At 34.2% G+C, this 13,605-nt stretch overlaps 1 protein-coding gene across 2 annotated transcripts; it reads right to left on the bottom strand.

Annotated features, from left to right (window-relative positions):
* Nucleotides 1–5,269: 5,269 nt before the first annotated feature.
* Nucleotides 5,270–13,130, bottom strand: LOC110704790 (superoxide dismutase [Cu-Zn] 2-like). 2 transcript variants are annotated; one of them, XM_021882599.1, is made up of 7 exons: nt 12,979–13,130; nt 12,793–12,894; nt 12,224–12,319; nt 12,108–12,139; nt 8,993–9,068; nt 7,461–7,514; nt 5,270–5,463 (listed from the first exon to the last, which is right to left on the bottom strand). In XM_021882599.1, the coding sequence occupies exons 1-7, from the start codon at nt 13,061–13,063 to the stop codon at nt 5,435–5,437; spliced, it is 474 nt and encodes a 157-aa protein (XP_021738291.1). In that variant the 5' UTR covers nt 13,064–13,130; the 3' UTR covers nt 5,270–5,434. The 2 variants fall into 2 exon arrangements, with proteins under 2 accessions (XP_021738291.1, XP_021738292.1); XM_021882600.1 differs by lacking the exon at nt 7,461–7,514.
* Between the last annotated feature and the right edge of the window lie 475 nt (nt 13,131–13,605).

Consider the following 13,605-nt stretch of genomic DNA (forward strand, 5'->3'; position numbering starts at 1 on the left):
TTCTTTAATTACCAAATTGTCATGCATGGGGTTAATTTTTTTTTTTACCAAATTACCGCTGAAGTTTTTTTTTTTTTTTTTTTTTGGGAAATTCTACATGGTAACCCTCAATTTTTGCTACTTCTACTTGATAACCTCCTTTTATTTCTATTCCACAAAATGACCCAAATTAAAATTTTATTCTATCTTATAACCTTATTGGGTTAATTATAATAAAAATACTAAACCATGATTAACCTTAATGATAAAAATTACTTATATGCCCCTACCTACAACACTTTACAACCTCCATTAGGACCACCACCACCGCGTCAAACACCGTAACCGCCCATCCAACGTAAACCAACCATGACTTTTGAAATCTACACCAGCCACTCCCAAATCCACCTTCATCATGAAAATCGCCCACCTCACCGCCGAATACCCACCACAAAACCACGCATCTAGCTCGAAACCACCCCTCCAACCGTAAATAACCTCACCCACTACTCGAAAACCACCTTTCAACCTGTAAAATCAACTACCTATCCACCCAAATCCATCCACGCTAGCCCAAAAACTGCCTACCTCCTTTAAAAATTCGATCCACACCGTCAACCCCCTTAAAAAATTCTACCCGCACACCGCCTACCTCCTTTAAAAATCTGACCCCCACATGCCACCCCCATCATAAATTTGACTCACACCACCCACCCCTTCGAAATTAATTAGGGACGGTGCCTTGGTGGTGTTGGATCATTGGATAAGAGGGTTGCGAGAGGGAGCTGCAACCTTAGGATTTTGTGGGTTGTGGCTATTTTTGTTGCTACTTTAGGGGGTGTTTGGTATGGGTTTTTGGTAGAGTTGGAAACGGAACCAATTACCGTTTCCGTTACAATGTGTTTGTTTAATGGCTAAAGAAACAAAAACCGTTTCCCGGCTCTAATCGTTTCCATTATTTTGTTTCCACAGTAAAACATGGGGAAACAAATAATGTTTCCAGAGTAAAACAAGGGAAACAACTTTTCTCTCTCCTCTCTCCTCTCGTTCAACAAAATTCCCAACTTTGATCCACAATTTTTCTAAAAATTCTCCCAAGAAATCTGCAATTCTCCTGATTTCGCTCCAAATTTTCAGTTTTCTACCTAAAATCTATAGAATTCTACAATCTCAAGTACGGTAAATTCTTCACTTTCGCTTGTTCAATTTCTAGGGTTTATGCGATATCAATTTCGCTTTCTGATTTGAATTCTTTACTTGCTTGTTTGATTGAAGTTTTCTTTTCTCTTTTATTGATATTCTGCTGAATTTGATGGTATGTATTGCTATTATTGCATGTAATTGTTGGCTATTTTTGTGTTTCCCCCCAATTTGATGGTATTGATGTAGTAGTGCTAAAAGCCACCCCCTCAATTTGAGTGGGCTCGCCGTAGTCAGGGCATTGGTCCTATCCCTAATTTAATCGTTTGCCATCATAGGTTTTTAATTTTATCTTGTTTTCTATTATTTGAAGTTTAGCTTGGTTTATTGGGACGTTGGTGAAAAATGTACCAGTAGTTGATTTTTCAGCTTTTGAACTTGAGTGGAAGCTGAATTTTGCTAAAATAGGCGTTATGTGTATAATATTAACATTAGAGTAGTGAACTGGATACTCTGAATTTTGCTACTGCTTGTGTTATCATCATATGGGTTTTTTTTTAGAAATTATTTGTTAGTTAATGATGTTGTTTGTGAAAGTGTATATTGATAATATTGTACATTTTTTGGACTGATTTTTCAAGGTTTCTACAATGCCTCGACTTATGCGTTCCATAAGGAAGAAAAAGCTTAAACAAATACAACTAGTTATTTCAATGGTTATTATTATTTTGATGATGTATTGGATGTGGCATATGATGTGTGTTGGTACAATAAGGGGTGTACAATTAAAAGAAAGGAAAAGAAACAAAAAATTGTTACGAATGTTTGTATTGAGAGGGCTTTATAGGGAAAGTGATGTGACATGCAAGAGTGAGCTTCGCGTTAATAGAAGAACTTTCAATATTATTTGTGAGATGCTTAGAGACATTGGGGGTTTGAGTGGAACAAAAAACATGTCGCTTCAAGAGATAGTAGCCATGTTTTTATACACATTGGCTCACCATAAGAAGAATAGGTCTATTGGACAATACTTCTTTAGAAGTTGAGAAACCGTGAGCCGACAATTTTACCGTTGTCTAAGGGCTTTTCTCAAGTTGCATGAAGTACTACTTTACAATCCCACACCAATATCGGATAATTGTGAAGATGAAAGGTGGAAATCTTTCAAGGTATTGATTTTTTCTAAGCCCCTAAATTTTGCTAAGATTTTCTTATTTTTGCTTGTTTGTAAGTAATATTTTTCCTATTTTTGTATAATTGTTTAGGGGCATTAGATGGGACTTACATTAATGTAAATGTGCCTTCACAAGAACGACCAAAGTATAGAACAAGAACAGGAACAATTGCTATGAATGTATTGGGTGTTTGTGCACCCAATATGCAATTTATTTATGTTCTTCATGGTTGGGAAGGTTCAGCCCATGATATGCGTGTACTTCGCAATGCTCTCTCTAGACCAAACGATTTTAGGGTACCTCGAGGTAAGTGAAGTTCATTCTTTTGTGAGTGTATAAGTTTTGTTAGTTTTGGTAGGTAGTAATCCTTTTCTTTAATAACTTTGAAGGTAATTATTATTTGGTTGATGCGGGATATACGAATTGCGAGGGCTTTCTTGCTCCATATAGAGGTCAAAGATACCATTTAAAGGAATGGACGGATCAACAACCCGAAAGTGCCGAGGATTTTTATAACATGAAACATGCTAGGGCGCGGAATGTGATTGAGAGATGTTTCGGCCTACTTAAAGGAAGATGAAGTATTCTTAGAAGTCCTTCATTTTTCCCTATAAGAACTCACGGACGTATCGTAATGGCTTGTTGCTTATTGCATAATCTAATTAGAAAATTCATGCCTACGGATGACATAAACGAAGATGAGTTGAATGAATCCAATGATGATTCCGAAAGTGATTCCGATGATTCCGAAAGTGATTCCGATGATGAAAGTATTATTACAAGTGTTGCTACTTCAGATCATTGGACCAATTTTAGAAACGAATTAGCCCAAGCTATGTTTAATGATTGGAGGGCGAGAGGTAGACATGTTCAATAGCACAAAATGTATGATTTTCTTTCTTTTTTTTTCTTTTTTTTTTTTCTTTTTTCTTCGAGTACATTCTGTTATGTTCATTCTCTTTAGCCTTGTAATCTATTTTGTTCAGTTCTAACTAACATGCCTTCTAATCTTTTCAGTTTTAGTTATGTCTAATATGCCTTGTAATCTGTTATGTCAGTTATATTATAATCTGCCTTGTAATTTGTTCTGTTAAGTTTTATTATGCCTTTTAATCTACAATTTTTTCAGATGGAGGCTAGTCAAGCTAAGGGTGAGGCAAGCAATCGAGGAAGAGGTAAAAATAAAAAGGTATTGGACGTATGAAGAAGATGTGGTTCTAATAAGATATTTGCATGAGTTGAGTTGCGATCCGAAGTGGAAGTGTGAGAATGAGTTTAAGAATGGTTACATGAATAAGTTGGAAGAGATGATCAATGGTGTACTTCCTAATTGTGGCTTGAGAACGGTTCCCCACATTGAGTCAAAGATCAAGCATTGGTCGGAGAAATATAGTGCATTTGCATAAATGCAATCCACCTCAGGATTTGGATGGGATGCTGAAAAGAAATTGTTGCAAGTAGACAAGGCCGTGTACGATGAATGGGTGAAGGTATGAACTGCTATTTCATTCCTCTTTGTTCATTTTTTTCTTCTTCTGAAGATTGTAATGCTATTAAAGGTCAATCTGTAGAACTGCTGCTGGACAGTTCATATGACCTGAGTTCATATGTAGTCTACACCCTCTTTGGTCTTCTGTAATTGCTGTTAACTCACTGCCACTGCTATTATGTGAGAAAGCTCTCTGAGAAGATGTAGATGGCCAATGATAGTCCATGAACCAAATGGCAGTGGAGGTCTTGCTGCCATGTCTTTGTTTTTTTGTTGAACATATGCAACTTGAGCAATATAGGTTATGTGTTGGAATTATTCATATGATGATTGACAAATTATTAGTCAATGTTTGGATAATTAATGAGTGCCAAATTTGCTTTATATATATATATATATATATATATATATATATATATATATATATATATATATATATATATATATATATATATATATATATATATATATATATATATATATATATATATATATATATATATATATATATATATATATATATATATATATATATATATATATATGCAATACAGGTTATTTTTTTTTTATCTTTTTTTTAACCGTAAAATACGTAGCATAGACAATATTGTATTATTCATTCTTATTTTTCATTTCCGTTTGTTTTCGTTTCCTTTGATGTACCAAACAACTAGTAAGGGTAACACTATTTGTTACCCTTTCCCCTCCTAATTTATTTCCATTCCGTTTCCTATACTAACTCTATACCAAACGCCCCCTTAGTGTTATGGTGGCAGATAAGTTGGGTGGTGGTGGTGGCAGCGCACCATAGGAGAGAGAAACTGAGAAAGGGAGGAGGTAGCTAAAGGGAGTAAGGTGGGGGAAGAAATGAGAGAAAGGATGTGTTTTTTTAACAAAAATTCTAACCATAGTTTTCTAACCAAAAATTTAACTTAAAACATTCAATTAGGTTTTAAGGTGGAATAAATTTTTTATTTGGGTCATTTTATGAAAAAAAAAGGGAGGGTTACCATGTAGAAGTAGCAAAAATTGAGGGTTACCACGTAAAATTTCCCGTTTTTTTTACCACGCTTTCTATTTCTTTTTCTACATTTGTGGATAGTAAATTATAAAACTTTGCATCATTGACTTAAATATAACTAGTGTTTGCACTTTACATATAATTTGAGATATAATCTGGTTGATGCAATAACAGTATTCGCAACACCTGAAATCCTGAACTACTAATGGAATTTGTTAAAAGATCTAGTCACTTCCATATAAAGCGCAGTGTTTAACCAGTTTTCAGAAATATGCAGCAGAGACATCTCTTGGCTGTTAATGGTTCGATTTCAAAGATTGGTTCTGGGACTAATGTTCATGTTATGTCAGATTCATGGAATCCTTCTGGGAAGATTTAGCTTCTATATTCTGTTAAATATACATATCATTAGAAAGTTTCTGTTACTAAGCAAGCTCGTTTGTATGTTCTATAGTAAAATTTCTGTGAGAGAAACTCTGAGATGAGTTACTTTTATTGTTCCATTTATCTCACAAGAACTTCATTGACATTCAATTCAATAAGTTAAATATACAGTCCATAGTTACTACATAAGAACGAAACCATACATCATGTAGTTCACGTTTTCCATCAAATAGTTCAGCAAAAGATCTATACAGACGATTGCAGCCCAATTACACCTGCAAAATGGTTAAGCATGCAGCATGATTATCACTTTATCAGTCTTTCACAGGGAGGTGATGTGGAAGGGTCTCACATTTAACAAATAAATTAATAAGCTTAAGTGAAAATGTCAAATATGAACCAGCTATGCCACATGGAATCAGCTAACAAAAGCTTGCAAAGTTTGTGTTCAGGGTTAGAACTCAGGCATATCGTCTTTTTCAAATTTTTAGCCTAAAAGTCAATGGTTTAAGGAACCATATCCATGTTAACCTAAGAGCTAAGTTGGAATAACAAAGGCAGCAACAAAAACAAGAAGGTTATAGCTTTTACAGATGCTTAACTTTCTATTGTGTAAATCTGGGTTTAAAGAAAGTGCTTGAGATGTCCATATGTTCCAACAGGAATTGGATGGTCAGAAGATAAGCTCCACAGGAATAAGGTAACGGCCTATCTTTTTCTTTATATCATTTTTTCTAAATTTAATCAAGGTCAAAGATGAATGATGTATGCATTTTATACCATGTTTTATCCCGGTTTTATAGCGTAATTTGCATGGTTTTGGGCTCTACGGAGCCATTTCTCGCTAACAATCTCTTCTCTAGTGTGTGTTCGATCTATTTGATTGAGTTTCATAGGAATACGAAGGTTTTTGGATGAATTGGACTCGTTTTGGATGGTCAAATAAGAGAATGTTGAGTGAAAGAAGAAGATTTCCCCAATGCCCTATCGGGCACCCCATGCCCTGGCTGCTAGGGCGAAGGAAGAGCAAGCTAACTACGAAGAATCATCATAAGTCCCACATGCCCGACCGGGCATGCCAAGCTCGGGCAGACTGGGCTGTGAGGAGTGCATTACAGACAGAGCTTCATTTTAAGTTGTATTGCGCGCCCGACCGGCACTCAAGGCCCTGGCTGACCGGGCAGAAGAAGAATACAGAGAAGAAGTGAATTACCTTGTCCGCCCGATCGGGCAGTCCATGCCCGGGCAGACCGGGCGACGCTGCGCGGAGCCCGTTTTTTATTTAATCTCGGATTTTATCTTTTTAAGTGGTATAAATACCCATTATAATCACGTTTAGAGGACAACTTTTATTTTCCTAATATTAGAACTTCCTTAAAAACCCTAGTTTTCTCTCTTCACGTAGTTTAATTTCTACTCTTTATGTTTGGATTATTGCTCATCAACAATTCGAGTTCTTTCGATTGAAGCAATTGGTATTTATCTATTCTCTTTTCCTTTACTTTTCATTGCTCATTAATTATGTTTTCTTCATTGAATCTTGTTTTTGTTTTCGTTATTATGTGTGAGTAGATTCATAATCCGGGATCTTGCAAAGCCCGAATATGATTGATACATGAATTGAATCTTTAAATTCTCCAATAATGATCCCAATTGACATGCTTAATTGATTGTGTTTATGCCAATGCTAGATTAGGAATAATTAGTATTGTTATCATCCCTTTGTTCTAATCGCAACGGAAGTTGGGTATTAACGGGATTTAGGTATTTCAATTAAGGGTTTGAAGTTCATCACGGAAGTAGGTGATTGGATGATTAGGAAGTTAAGTATTGTGTTTAATGTCCCTCATTTGCTTGATTCCATGGAAATAGGCTTGATAGTTCATTTGGGAAGCCATTGATAACTCGGAAGAGACCTTTGGTATTGTTTAGGGAATGCTTTTCCTCTTATCAAATTCATTTGTTATTGGGGGTAGATTTATTAATGCATCAATTATATTCGTGGTAATGCTTGATCTTGGATGTTTTAGTTCATTGATTCATCACTTTCTTTAGATTAATTGTGTTATTTAGTATATTAGTTATTAGTATTCTTCATCATCGAATTGGTTATTTGCTTAGTGATTGCTTGAGTCTAATTAATTAGGTGAACCTTAGTCTCGTGGGATTCGATCCTTACTTGCCCGTCTATATAGTAGTGGTCTTGTTTGGTTTATTTTTGTTAGGTACGCGACACGCCTATCAATGAATAACTGCAAATGAAAATAATTACCGCATCCTACTCTAGCACCGGCATTCCCTGTTGTTTTGCTGAGTTCATGTCTACCTGTTCATCAATGAAAATAATCAGCAAAGACTAAGAGAGTGCAACCAGGCCAACCAAACCCCCAAAATTATTTCTTAATGAAGATAGGTGTAAGGAGAAACCATGGCCATCGAGTAATTGCTATTTGTTTATCGACAGTAAAAAAGTTTTTTTTGCTATTTGGCTCATTTGAAACAGGTCACTGGAGGTACAAGGATCTCAATGACATTCACCCAAATCATCCACAAACAATAATCGGGAAGATATAGGATGTTGCATGTAATGGTGTAATAACATTATTACAAATTCATTTAAGCTAGGTATTGGCATGGTCAACATTAAAGAACTTGAAGAAAATACACCAAAATAAATTTTTCTCACATAAGACATCAAACATATGGTCTGGAAATTTCTCCCCTGCTTAGACAGCATACTATCCCTAAAAAGATTTAGTATCAAAAAATACAAGATAGAAGTTATTATATATAGAGGTTATTTAGGATCAAGAAGTCACTTATTGATTACTGACAATAGTAGGTGAAAGTCAGACTACAAAGTAAACTGAGAAGTCTGAGAACCCTTTATTAAGATGAAAAGGGTAACAGGATTGGTAAAAATTTTCATGTACAAGGTGATGCTTGGTTGAATCAACACAAGTTCTGCATAGACAAGATGTATAAAGAGTTTTGAAGAGCTGTCAGCCTAGTCAAAGACTACATTAGAGTAAATTGGTTTGGGATTATTCTAGTACTCCTAATCACAAGTGCATAGTCTGGTTAGACATGCATGAAAGATAGCAAACCAGGCAGAAACTTCAGAAAATAGTAGCATAATTCAGATAATCGTTCGATTTTTTGTTAAGAGACGGAATCACATCAGCATCTGTTCTTTGATTGCACATACAGTAGGCAATACATACAGGGAATTCAGAATTTGGTTAGGTGTGCACACCAGGGCCAAGGAACTTCCTATACCGCTTAGCTGGGTAGAGAGGAGATACAAGTGCTCAAAGTTCAGAAAAGGGTCTTGGTGGCTGCTATTGTTTCAGTGGTGTATAAGGTTTGGATGGAAAGGAATAATGTTCTCTGAAAGAGAATAATTATTACAGTGCTGAAGGTGATTCAGGATGTCCAGTATAGTGTAAAGAAAACAATGCAAGGACTAATCAGAATTTGATTGTTTTCAGTTGTCTTAGATGTTGCTCGTGGGTGGTTGTAATTCTGCTTGTTTTCGAAGTCTTGGTAGTGTTTAAATGGTTCCATGCCTTTATTTACTCCTTATGGATGTAATTAAAAAGTCAGCAACCAAAAGAATTTTCAAACATCTTATAATTACTCTATATATGTTGCAAAAGGAACCTCCACAAATGACATTAATTATTCTGAAAAGATGAAATAACAGAGAGCACAGCAAGAAGGAAATTTGCAAATCACAATTAAAGAAAAGGAGATGTAGATAGTAAGCAACATTCAACATGATTAAAGACTTTCTTGGCTTACCTCTTCCTAGATCATCTGGATCAGCATGCACCACAACAGCCCTCCCAAGAATTGAGTGTTGCCCACTAAGTGGTATCTAAATTACCAAAAGTAATAAAATTATGAGAAAAATAGCTTGCTTTAACAATCCAATAATGCTATACGTAATTTTTATTTTTTGACGGGAAATACTGTATATTTTACTAGGCATATACAATCGGGTGCACCGTTCACCCAACTAATCCAATATTAGTTTTTGCTCTTCATTTGATTATTAAATGAAAACAATCATCAAAATCAGAACAAAATACTCATGGGTGCACCTTGCACCCGGGTATATATAACAATCTCTCCCATAATCAATCAATTAACAAACTGAATAGCTCTATAAAGCTAAAGTTTAACATTCACCCTCTAAATTACACCCTGCTCTTTTTGTGCTAAGCATCCGAGTTAGAAAATCAACAATCACAGATTTGCAAAAAAAAATGGTAACTATAACATAAGCGTGAGATTAATTTGCAATAAAAGAGAAATTAAAGGGAAATCTTAAAATAAAATAGTAAAAGGTTATTTCTTTTTAAGGCTTACAATAATATTGATTTATCACCTCTCTTATTTTAGTTTGTAACACTCTATAAAAGTTGTAATAATTTTTCATTTAAGGTAATATAAGAATGAATAACAACATAATATAATATCTTAAATTCTCCGAATCAATCTCTATTATTTTATTAAATAAAGTAGGAGTTGCAACTCTACTTATTATATATATATATTTTTATATATCTCTTATAGTTTCGATCCTTATACCCATTATACTTCCGTTGTCTCCAACAAATTTGGTATTAGAGCCGGAATAGGTATATCATCAACACCATTTTTCTCTTATTCCCAACCAACTCTTCCTATCTTTGACGGAGAACATTATGACTATTGGAGTAGTCAAATGCAAACATTCTTTATATCTCTAAGATTTAAGGGAGCTCGTGGAAGGAGGCTATGAAGACCTTCTAGAAAATCCTAATGAAGGACAACAAAATCTACACAAGGAAAACAAGAAAAAAGATGCACTTGCATTACGATATATTCATGCCGTGAATAAAACTATATTTCCCCGCTTATATGGATTGAAAAAATTCAAAGAAGCTTTGGATACATTAAAACAAGGATTTCTAGGAAACGAAAAAGTTGTTGCTATCATATTACAAAATCTATGGAGAGATTTTGATAATCTTGAAATGCAAAAGACAGAAAAAATCCAAGTTTATTTTTCACGAGTCATAGAGATAGTTAATCAAATAAGAAGTCTCGGTGATACATTAGAAGAAAAAAGAGTTGTACGAAAAGTATTGAGAAATATAACTGAAAAATATAATACTGCAGCATTTATAATAAAAGAGTCTAAGGACTTGTCAACTCTCACAATGCATGAGTTAATGGGATCTTTGGAATCACATGAGCAAAAATTGAAAAGAAATGCAAATATCGATCAACTTGTAAATATCAAACATTTCAATCCCAACTTAACATATCAAACAAACAATATCAAGGAGAGTTAGAGAAAAGAGGGGGAAACCAAAGAGGACACCAATATGGTAGAGGTCTTGGTACCCACAATTTTAGCCGAGGAAGAGGTCGCGGACAATATCAAAATTATCAACAAAGGTCAAATAATTATTGTCATATTTGTGGTAAGTCTAACCATCAATCATTTGAATGTTATTTTAGATGTAAGAGATGTCGTAATTCGAGTCATTCTCAAAAGGATTGTTGGCATCAAAATGGAAATAATACAAATGAAGCGAATTTCACCGCAAATGCTGAAGGTGAACAATTTATGGTTTTTAGATAGTGGTTGTAGCAACCACATGACAGGAAATAAGGACATGTTCATCAAGTTAGATATGGGTGTAGCAAATCAAGTCACCTTAGGTGATTGGAAAAAAGGCAAATGTCGAAGGAAGAGGAGTTGTTGCTGTTAATAGCAAATCAAATGACACAAAATACATACATAATGTTCTTTATGTGCCTAATTTGACACATAATCTCCTAAGTGTTGGGCAACTTGTTCAACGAGGATATTCAGCTAATTTCGACAATGGGGAATGTATTGTTACAGACAAAAAATCTGGTACTATATTGGCAAAAGTACAAATGGCTGATAATAAAGTTTTCCCACTTCATATGCCACAAAATAAGCTGCCATTGCAAGCAAATGTTATGGATGAATCTTATCTATGGCACTTACGATATGGACACCTGAACAAAATATGATTACAACTATTGAAACAAAAATACATGGTTGTTGGATTACCACACATTGATAGAAAAATTCTAAGTTTGTGAAGGATGTATATATGGAAAAATGCACCGTCTTCCATTCCCAAAGACTTCATGGAGAGCCAAAGCTCCTCTTGAATTAGTACTTGCAGATACATTTGGCCCCACAAGAAATCCTTCTCTACATAATAAGAGGTATTTTCTATTATTTGTCGATGATTACACCCGTATGATGTGGATATTTTTTTTTCAATCAAAAGTCAAATACTTTCAATGTATTTCTCCTAGTTGAAAGACAAAGTGGATATATGATAAAGACATTGACAAGTGATAGAGGGGGTGAATTTATATATAACCCTTTTATGGAGCATTGTAGAAATGAAGGAATTAAAAGACAATTGACAGTCTCAAGAACACCTCACCAGAATCGCACAATTGTAGAAATGGCAAGAAGCATGATGGAAGAAAAGGGTCTTCCTAAAACATTATGGGCCGAAGCTGTAAATACAGCTATTTACATACTCAACCGTTATACTCAACAGTTCACCAACTAAAGCTGTTCGTTACAAGACTCCCTATGAAGCTTGGAACGGTAGAAAAGCGGTTGTTAGTCATTTAAAGTTTTTGGATGTATTGTTTATTTTATATATATATATATATATATATATATATATATATATATATATATATATATATATATATATTCGATCCTTATACCCATTATACTTCCGTTGTCTCCAACAATAAGTACAACCATATCATTATTCATTACACTCAAATCAATCGGAAAATCTCACTAATTCAACTACTGCTAAAACCAAAAGCAAAGGCATTTCTAATCATAAAATCTTACCTGGGAATCAATAATTGAAACCTCAGCAACCCCTACAAAAATAAGCAATTTACCATATCACATTATCAACCAAATCATCCAAATTTTTGCAAAATTCCCACCAAAAAACTACTCACCATCACTGTTTGCAACAATGTTTCCCAGGTCACCCGCATGTCTCTCTGAATCAAATGGAGCTCCATGATCCTTCTTTAAGGGATTAAAATGAGGCCCTTAAAAAGAAAAACAGTAATCAAATTCATATGATAATGAGTTAAGAAAAAACAACTATAAAAAACTAAGCAAGCAACATAAATTGATAAAACCCCCCAAGAAAACATAAAAAACATTAATCAATCAAATCAAAAGAATTAAGATGGGCAAAATTAAAAGTAAAACCCAGAAATAAATTTGATCAAGCTATCATACAAATACAAGTATAAAAAAATAATAATAAAAACATTATTCAAATTCAAAATAATAATATCAGGAAAAAAAAAAAAACCAAACATGATAAACTGATAAATCCCCAAGAAAGGAAAAAAAAAAAAACGTTAATCAAATAAAAAAAAATGAGATGAAAAATTAGAAAAATAAATTTAATCAAGCTATCATAAACCACCTAAGAAAATTAAATTTTAATCAAAGGAAAAGTATAGATAAAAATAAAAACCCATGAAAATGGAGGATTAATAATTAAAATTACCAGTGGAGTTGCAACCATTAGTGGTATCACCAAGAGAATGAATATGGAAGCCATGAAGACCAGGAGTGAGGCCTGCAATTCTTCCTTTTACATGAGTTATCCCTGCATTTTTTTCACAAATTCAAATATTCAAGTGATTGATTTTTGGGTAAAAATGGAGGATAGAGAAAATTCAGAAAGACGGACCATTGGAGGTTTGGATGAAGTGGAGAGAGCCGTTGATGGTGTTATTGGCGCCGGAGATGACTGCCACTCCTTTCACTGTGCTCATTCTTGTTGCCCAGCTCCTGGTTTATTTCACAAGAAATGGATAATCAAGAGGAAAAAAAAGTTTTTTTCTAAGCTTTCCCTAAATTAGTGTAGTTTAAAAGTTAATTGAGAGTGTGATTTCGTTTCGTTATTAGGGTTGTGGTGGCTAAGATTTCTATCTCCTATCATTTTCTTACCTTTTATCATTTTTTTATTAAATTTATTGTTAACTTTAGGTGACGTGGAAATCCCAAGGAGGGTATCATTCATTAATGGTAGTAAGTTGAGGAGCACAACTTAGAAATTTGAAAAAGTTTTGAAAAAGTATGGGTACACCTTAGAAACTCGATTACCTTAGGGGCACAGTTTAGAAAAACCCAAAAAAAAGAGGAAATATATGCAATTTTTTTCCTTAGGGTTATTTAATAATTTGTTTTTTATTATGGTACTCGTAATATGTTAGCGGGAATTACGGATATGAGCATTGTGCACCTGGGTGCACTAATTAATTTGCAATAGAAAGCCACCCAATATTGTTAAAAGTAGAGATGAGCATAACAGGGT

Source organism: Chenopodium quinoa, unplaced genomic scaffold (assembly GCF_001683475.1).
Source record: "Chenopodium quinoa cultivar QQ74 unplaced genomic scaffold, ASM168347v1, whole genome shotgun sequence".
Taxonomy (NCBI): domain Eukaryota; kingdom Viridiplantae; phylum Streptophyta; class Magnoliopsida; order Caryophyllales; family Amaranthaceae; genus Chenopodium; species Chenopodium quinoa.

Bases quoted from the DNA above. Each gene is read 5' to 3' on its own strand.
- LOC110704790 (XM_021882599.1), bottom strand. From the start codon at position 13,063: ATGAGCACAGTGAAAGGAGTGGCAGTCATCTCCGGCGCCAATAACACC. The intron at 12,140-12,223 runs GTGAGTAGTTTT...TTATTTTTGTAG, and splicing joins CATTGTTGCAAACAGTGATG to GGGTTGCTGAGGTTTCAATT. The intron at 7,515-8,992 runs GTAAGCCAAGAA...ATTGATGAACAG, and splicing joins TCCAGATGATCTAGGAAGAG to GTAGACATGAACTCAGCAAA.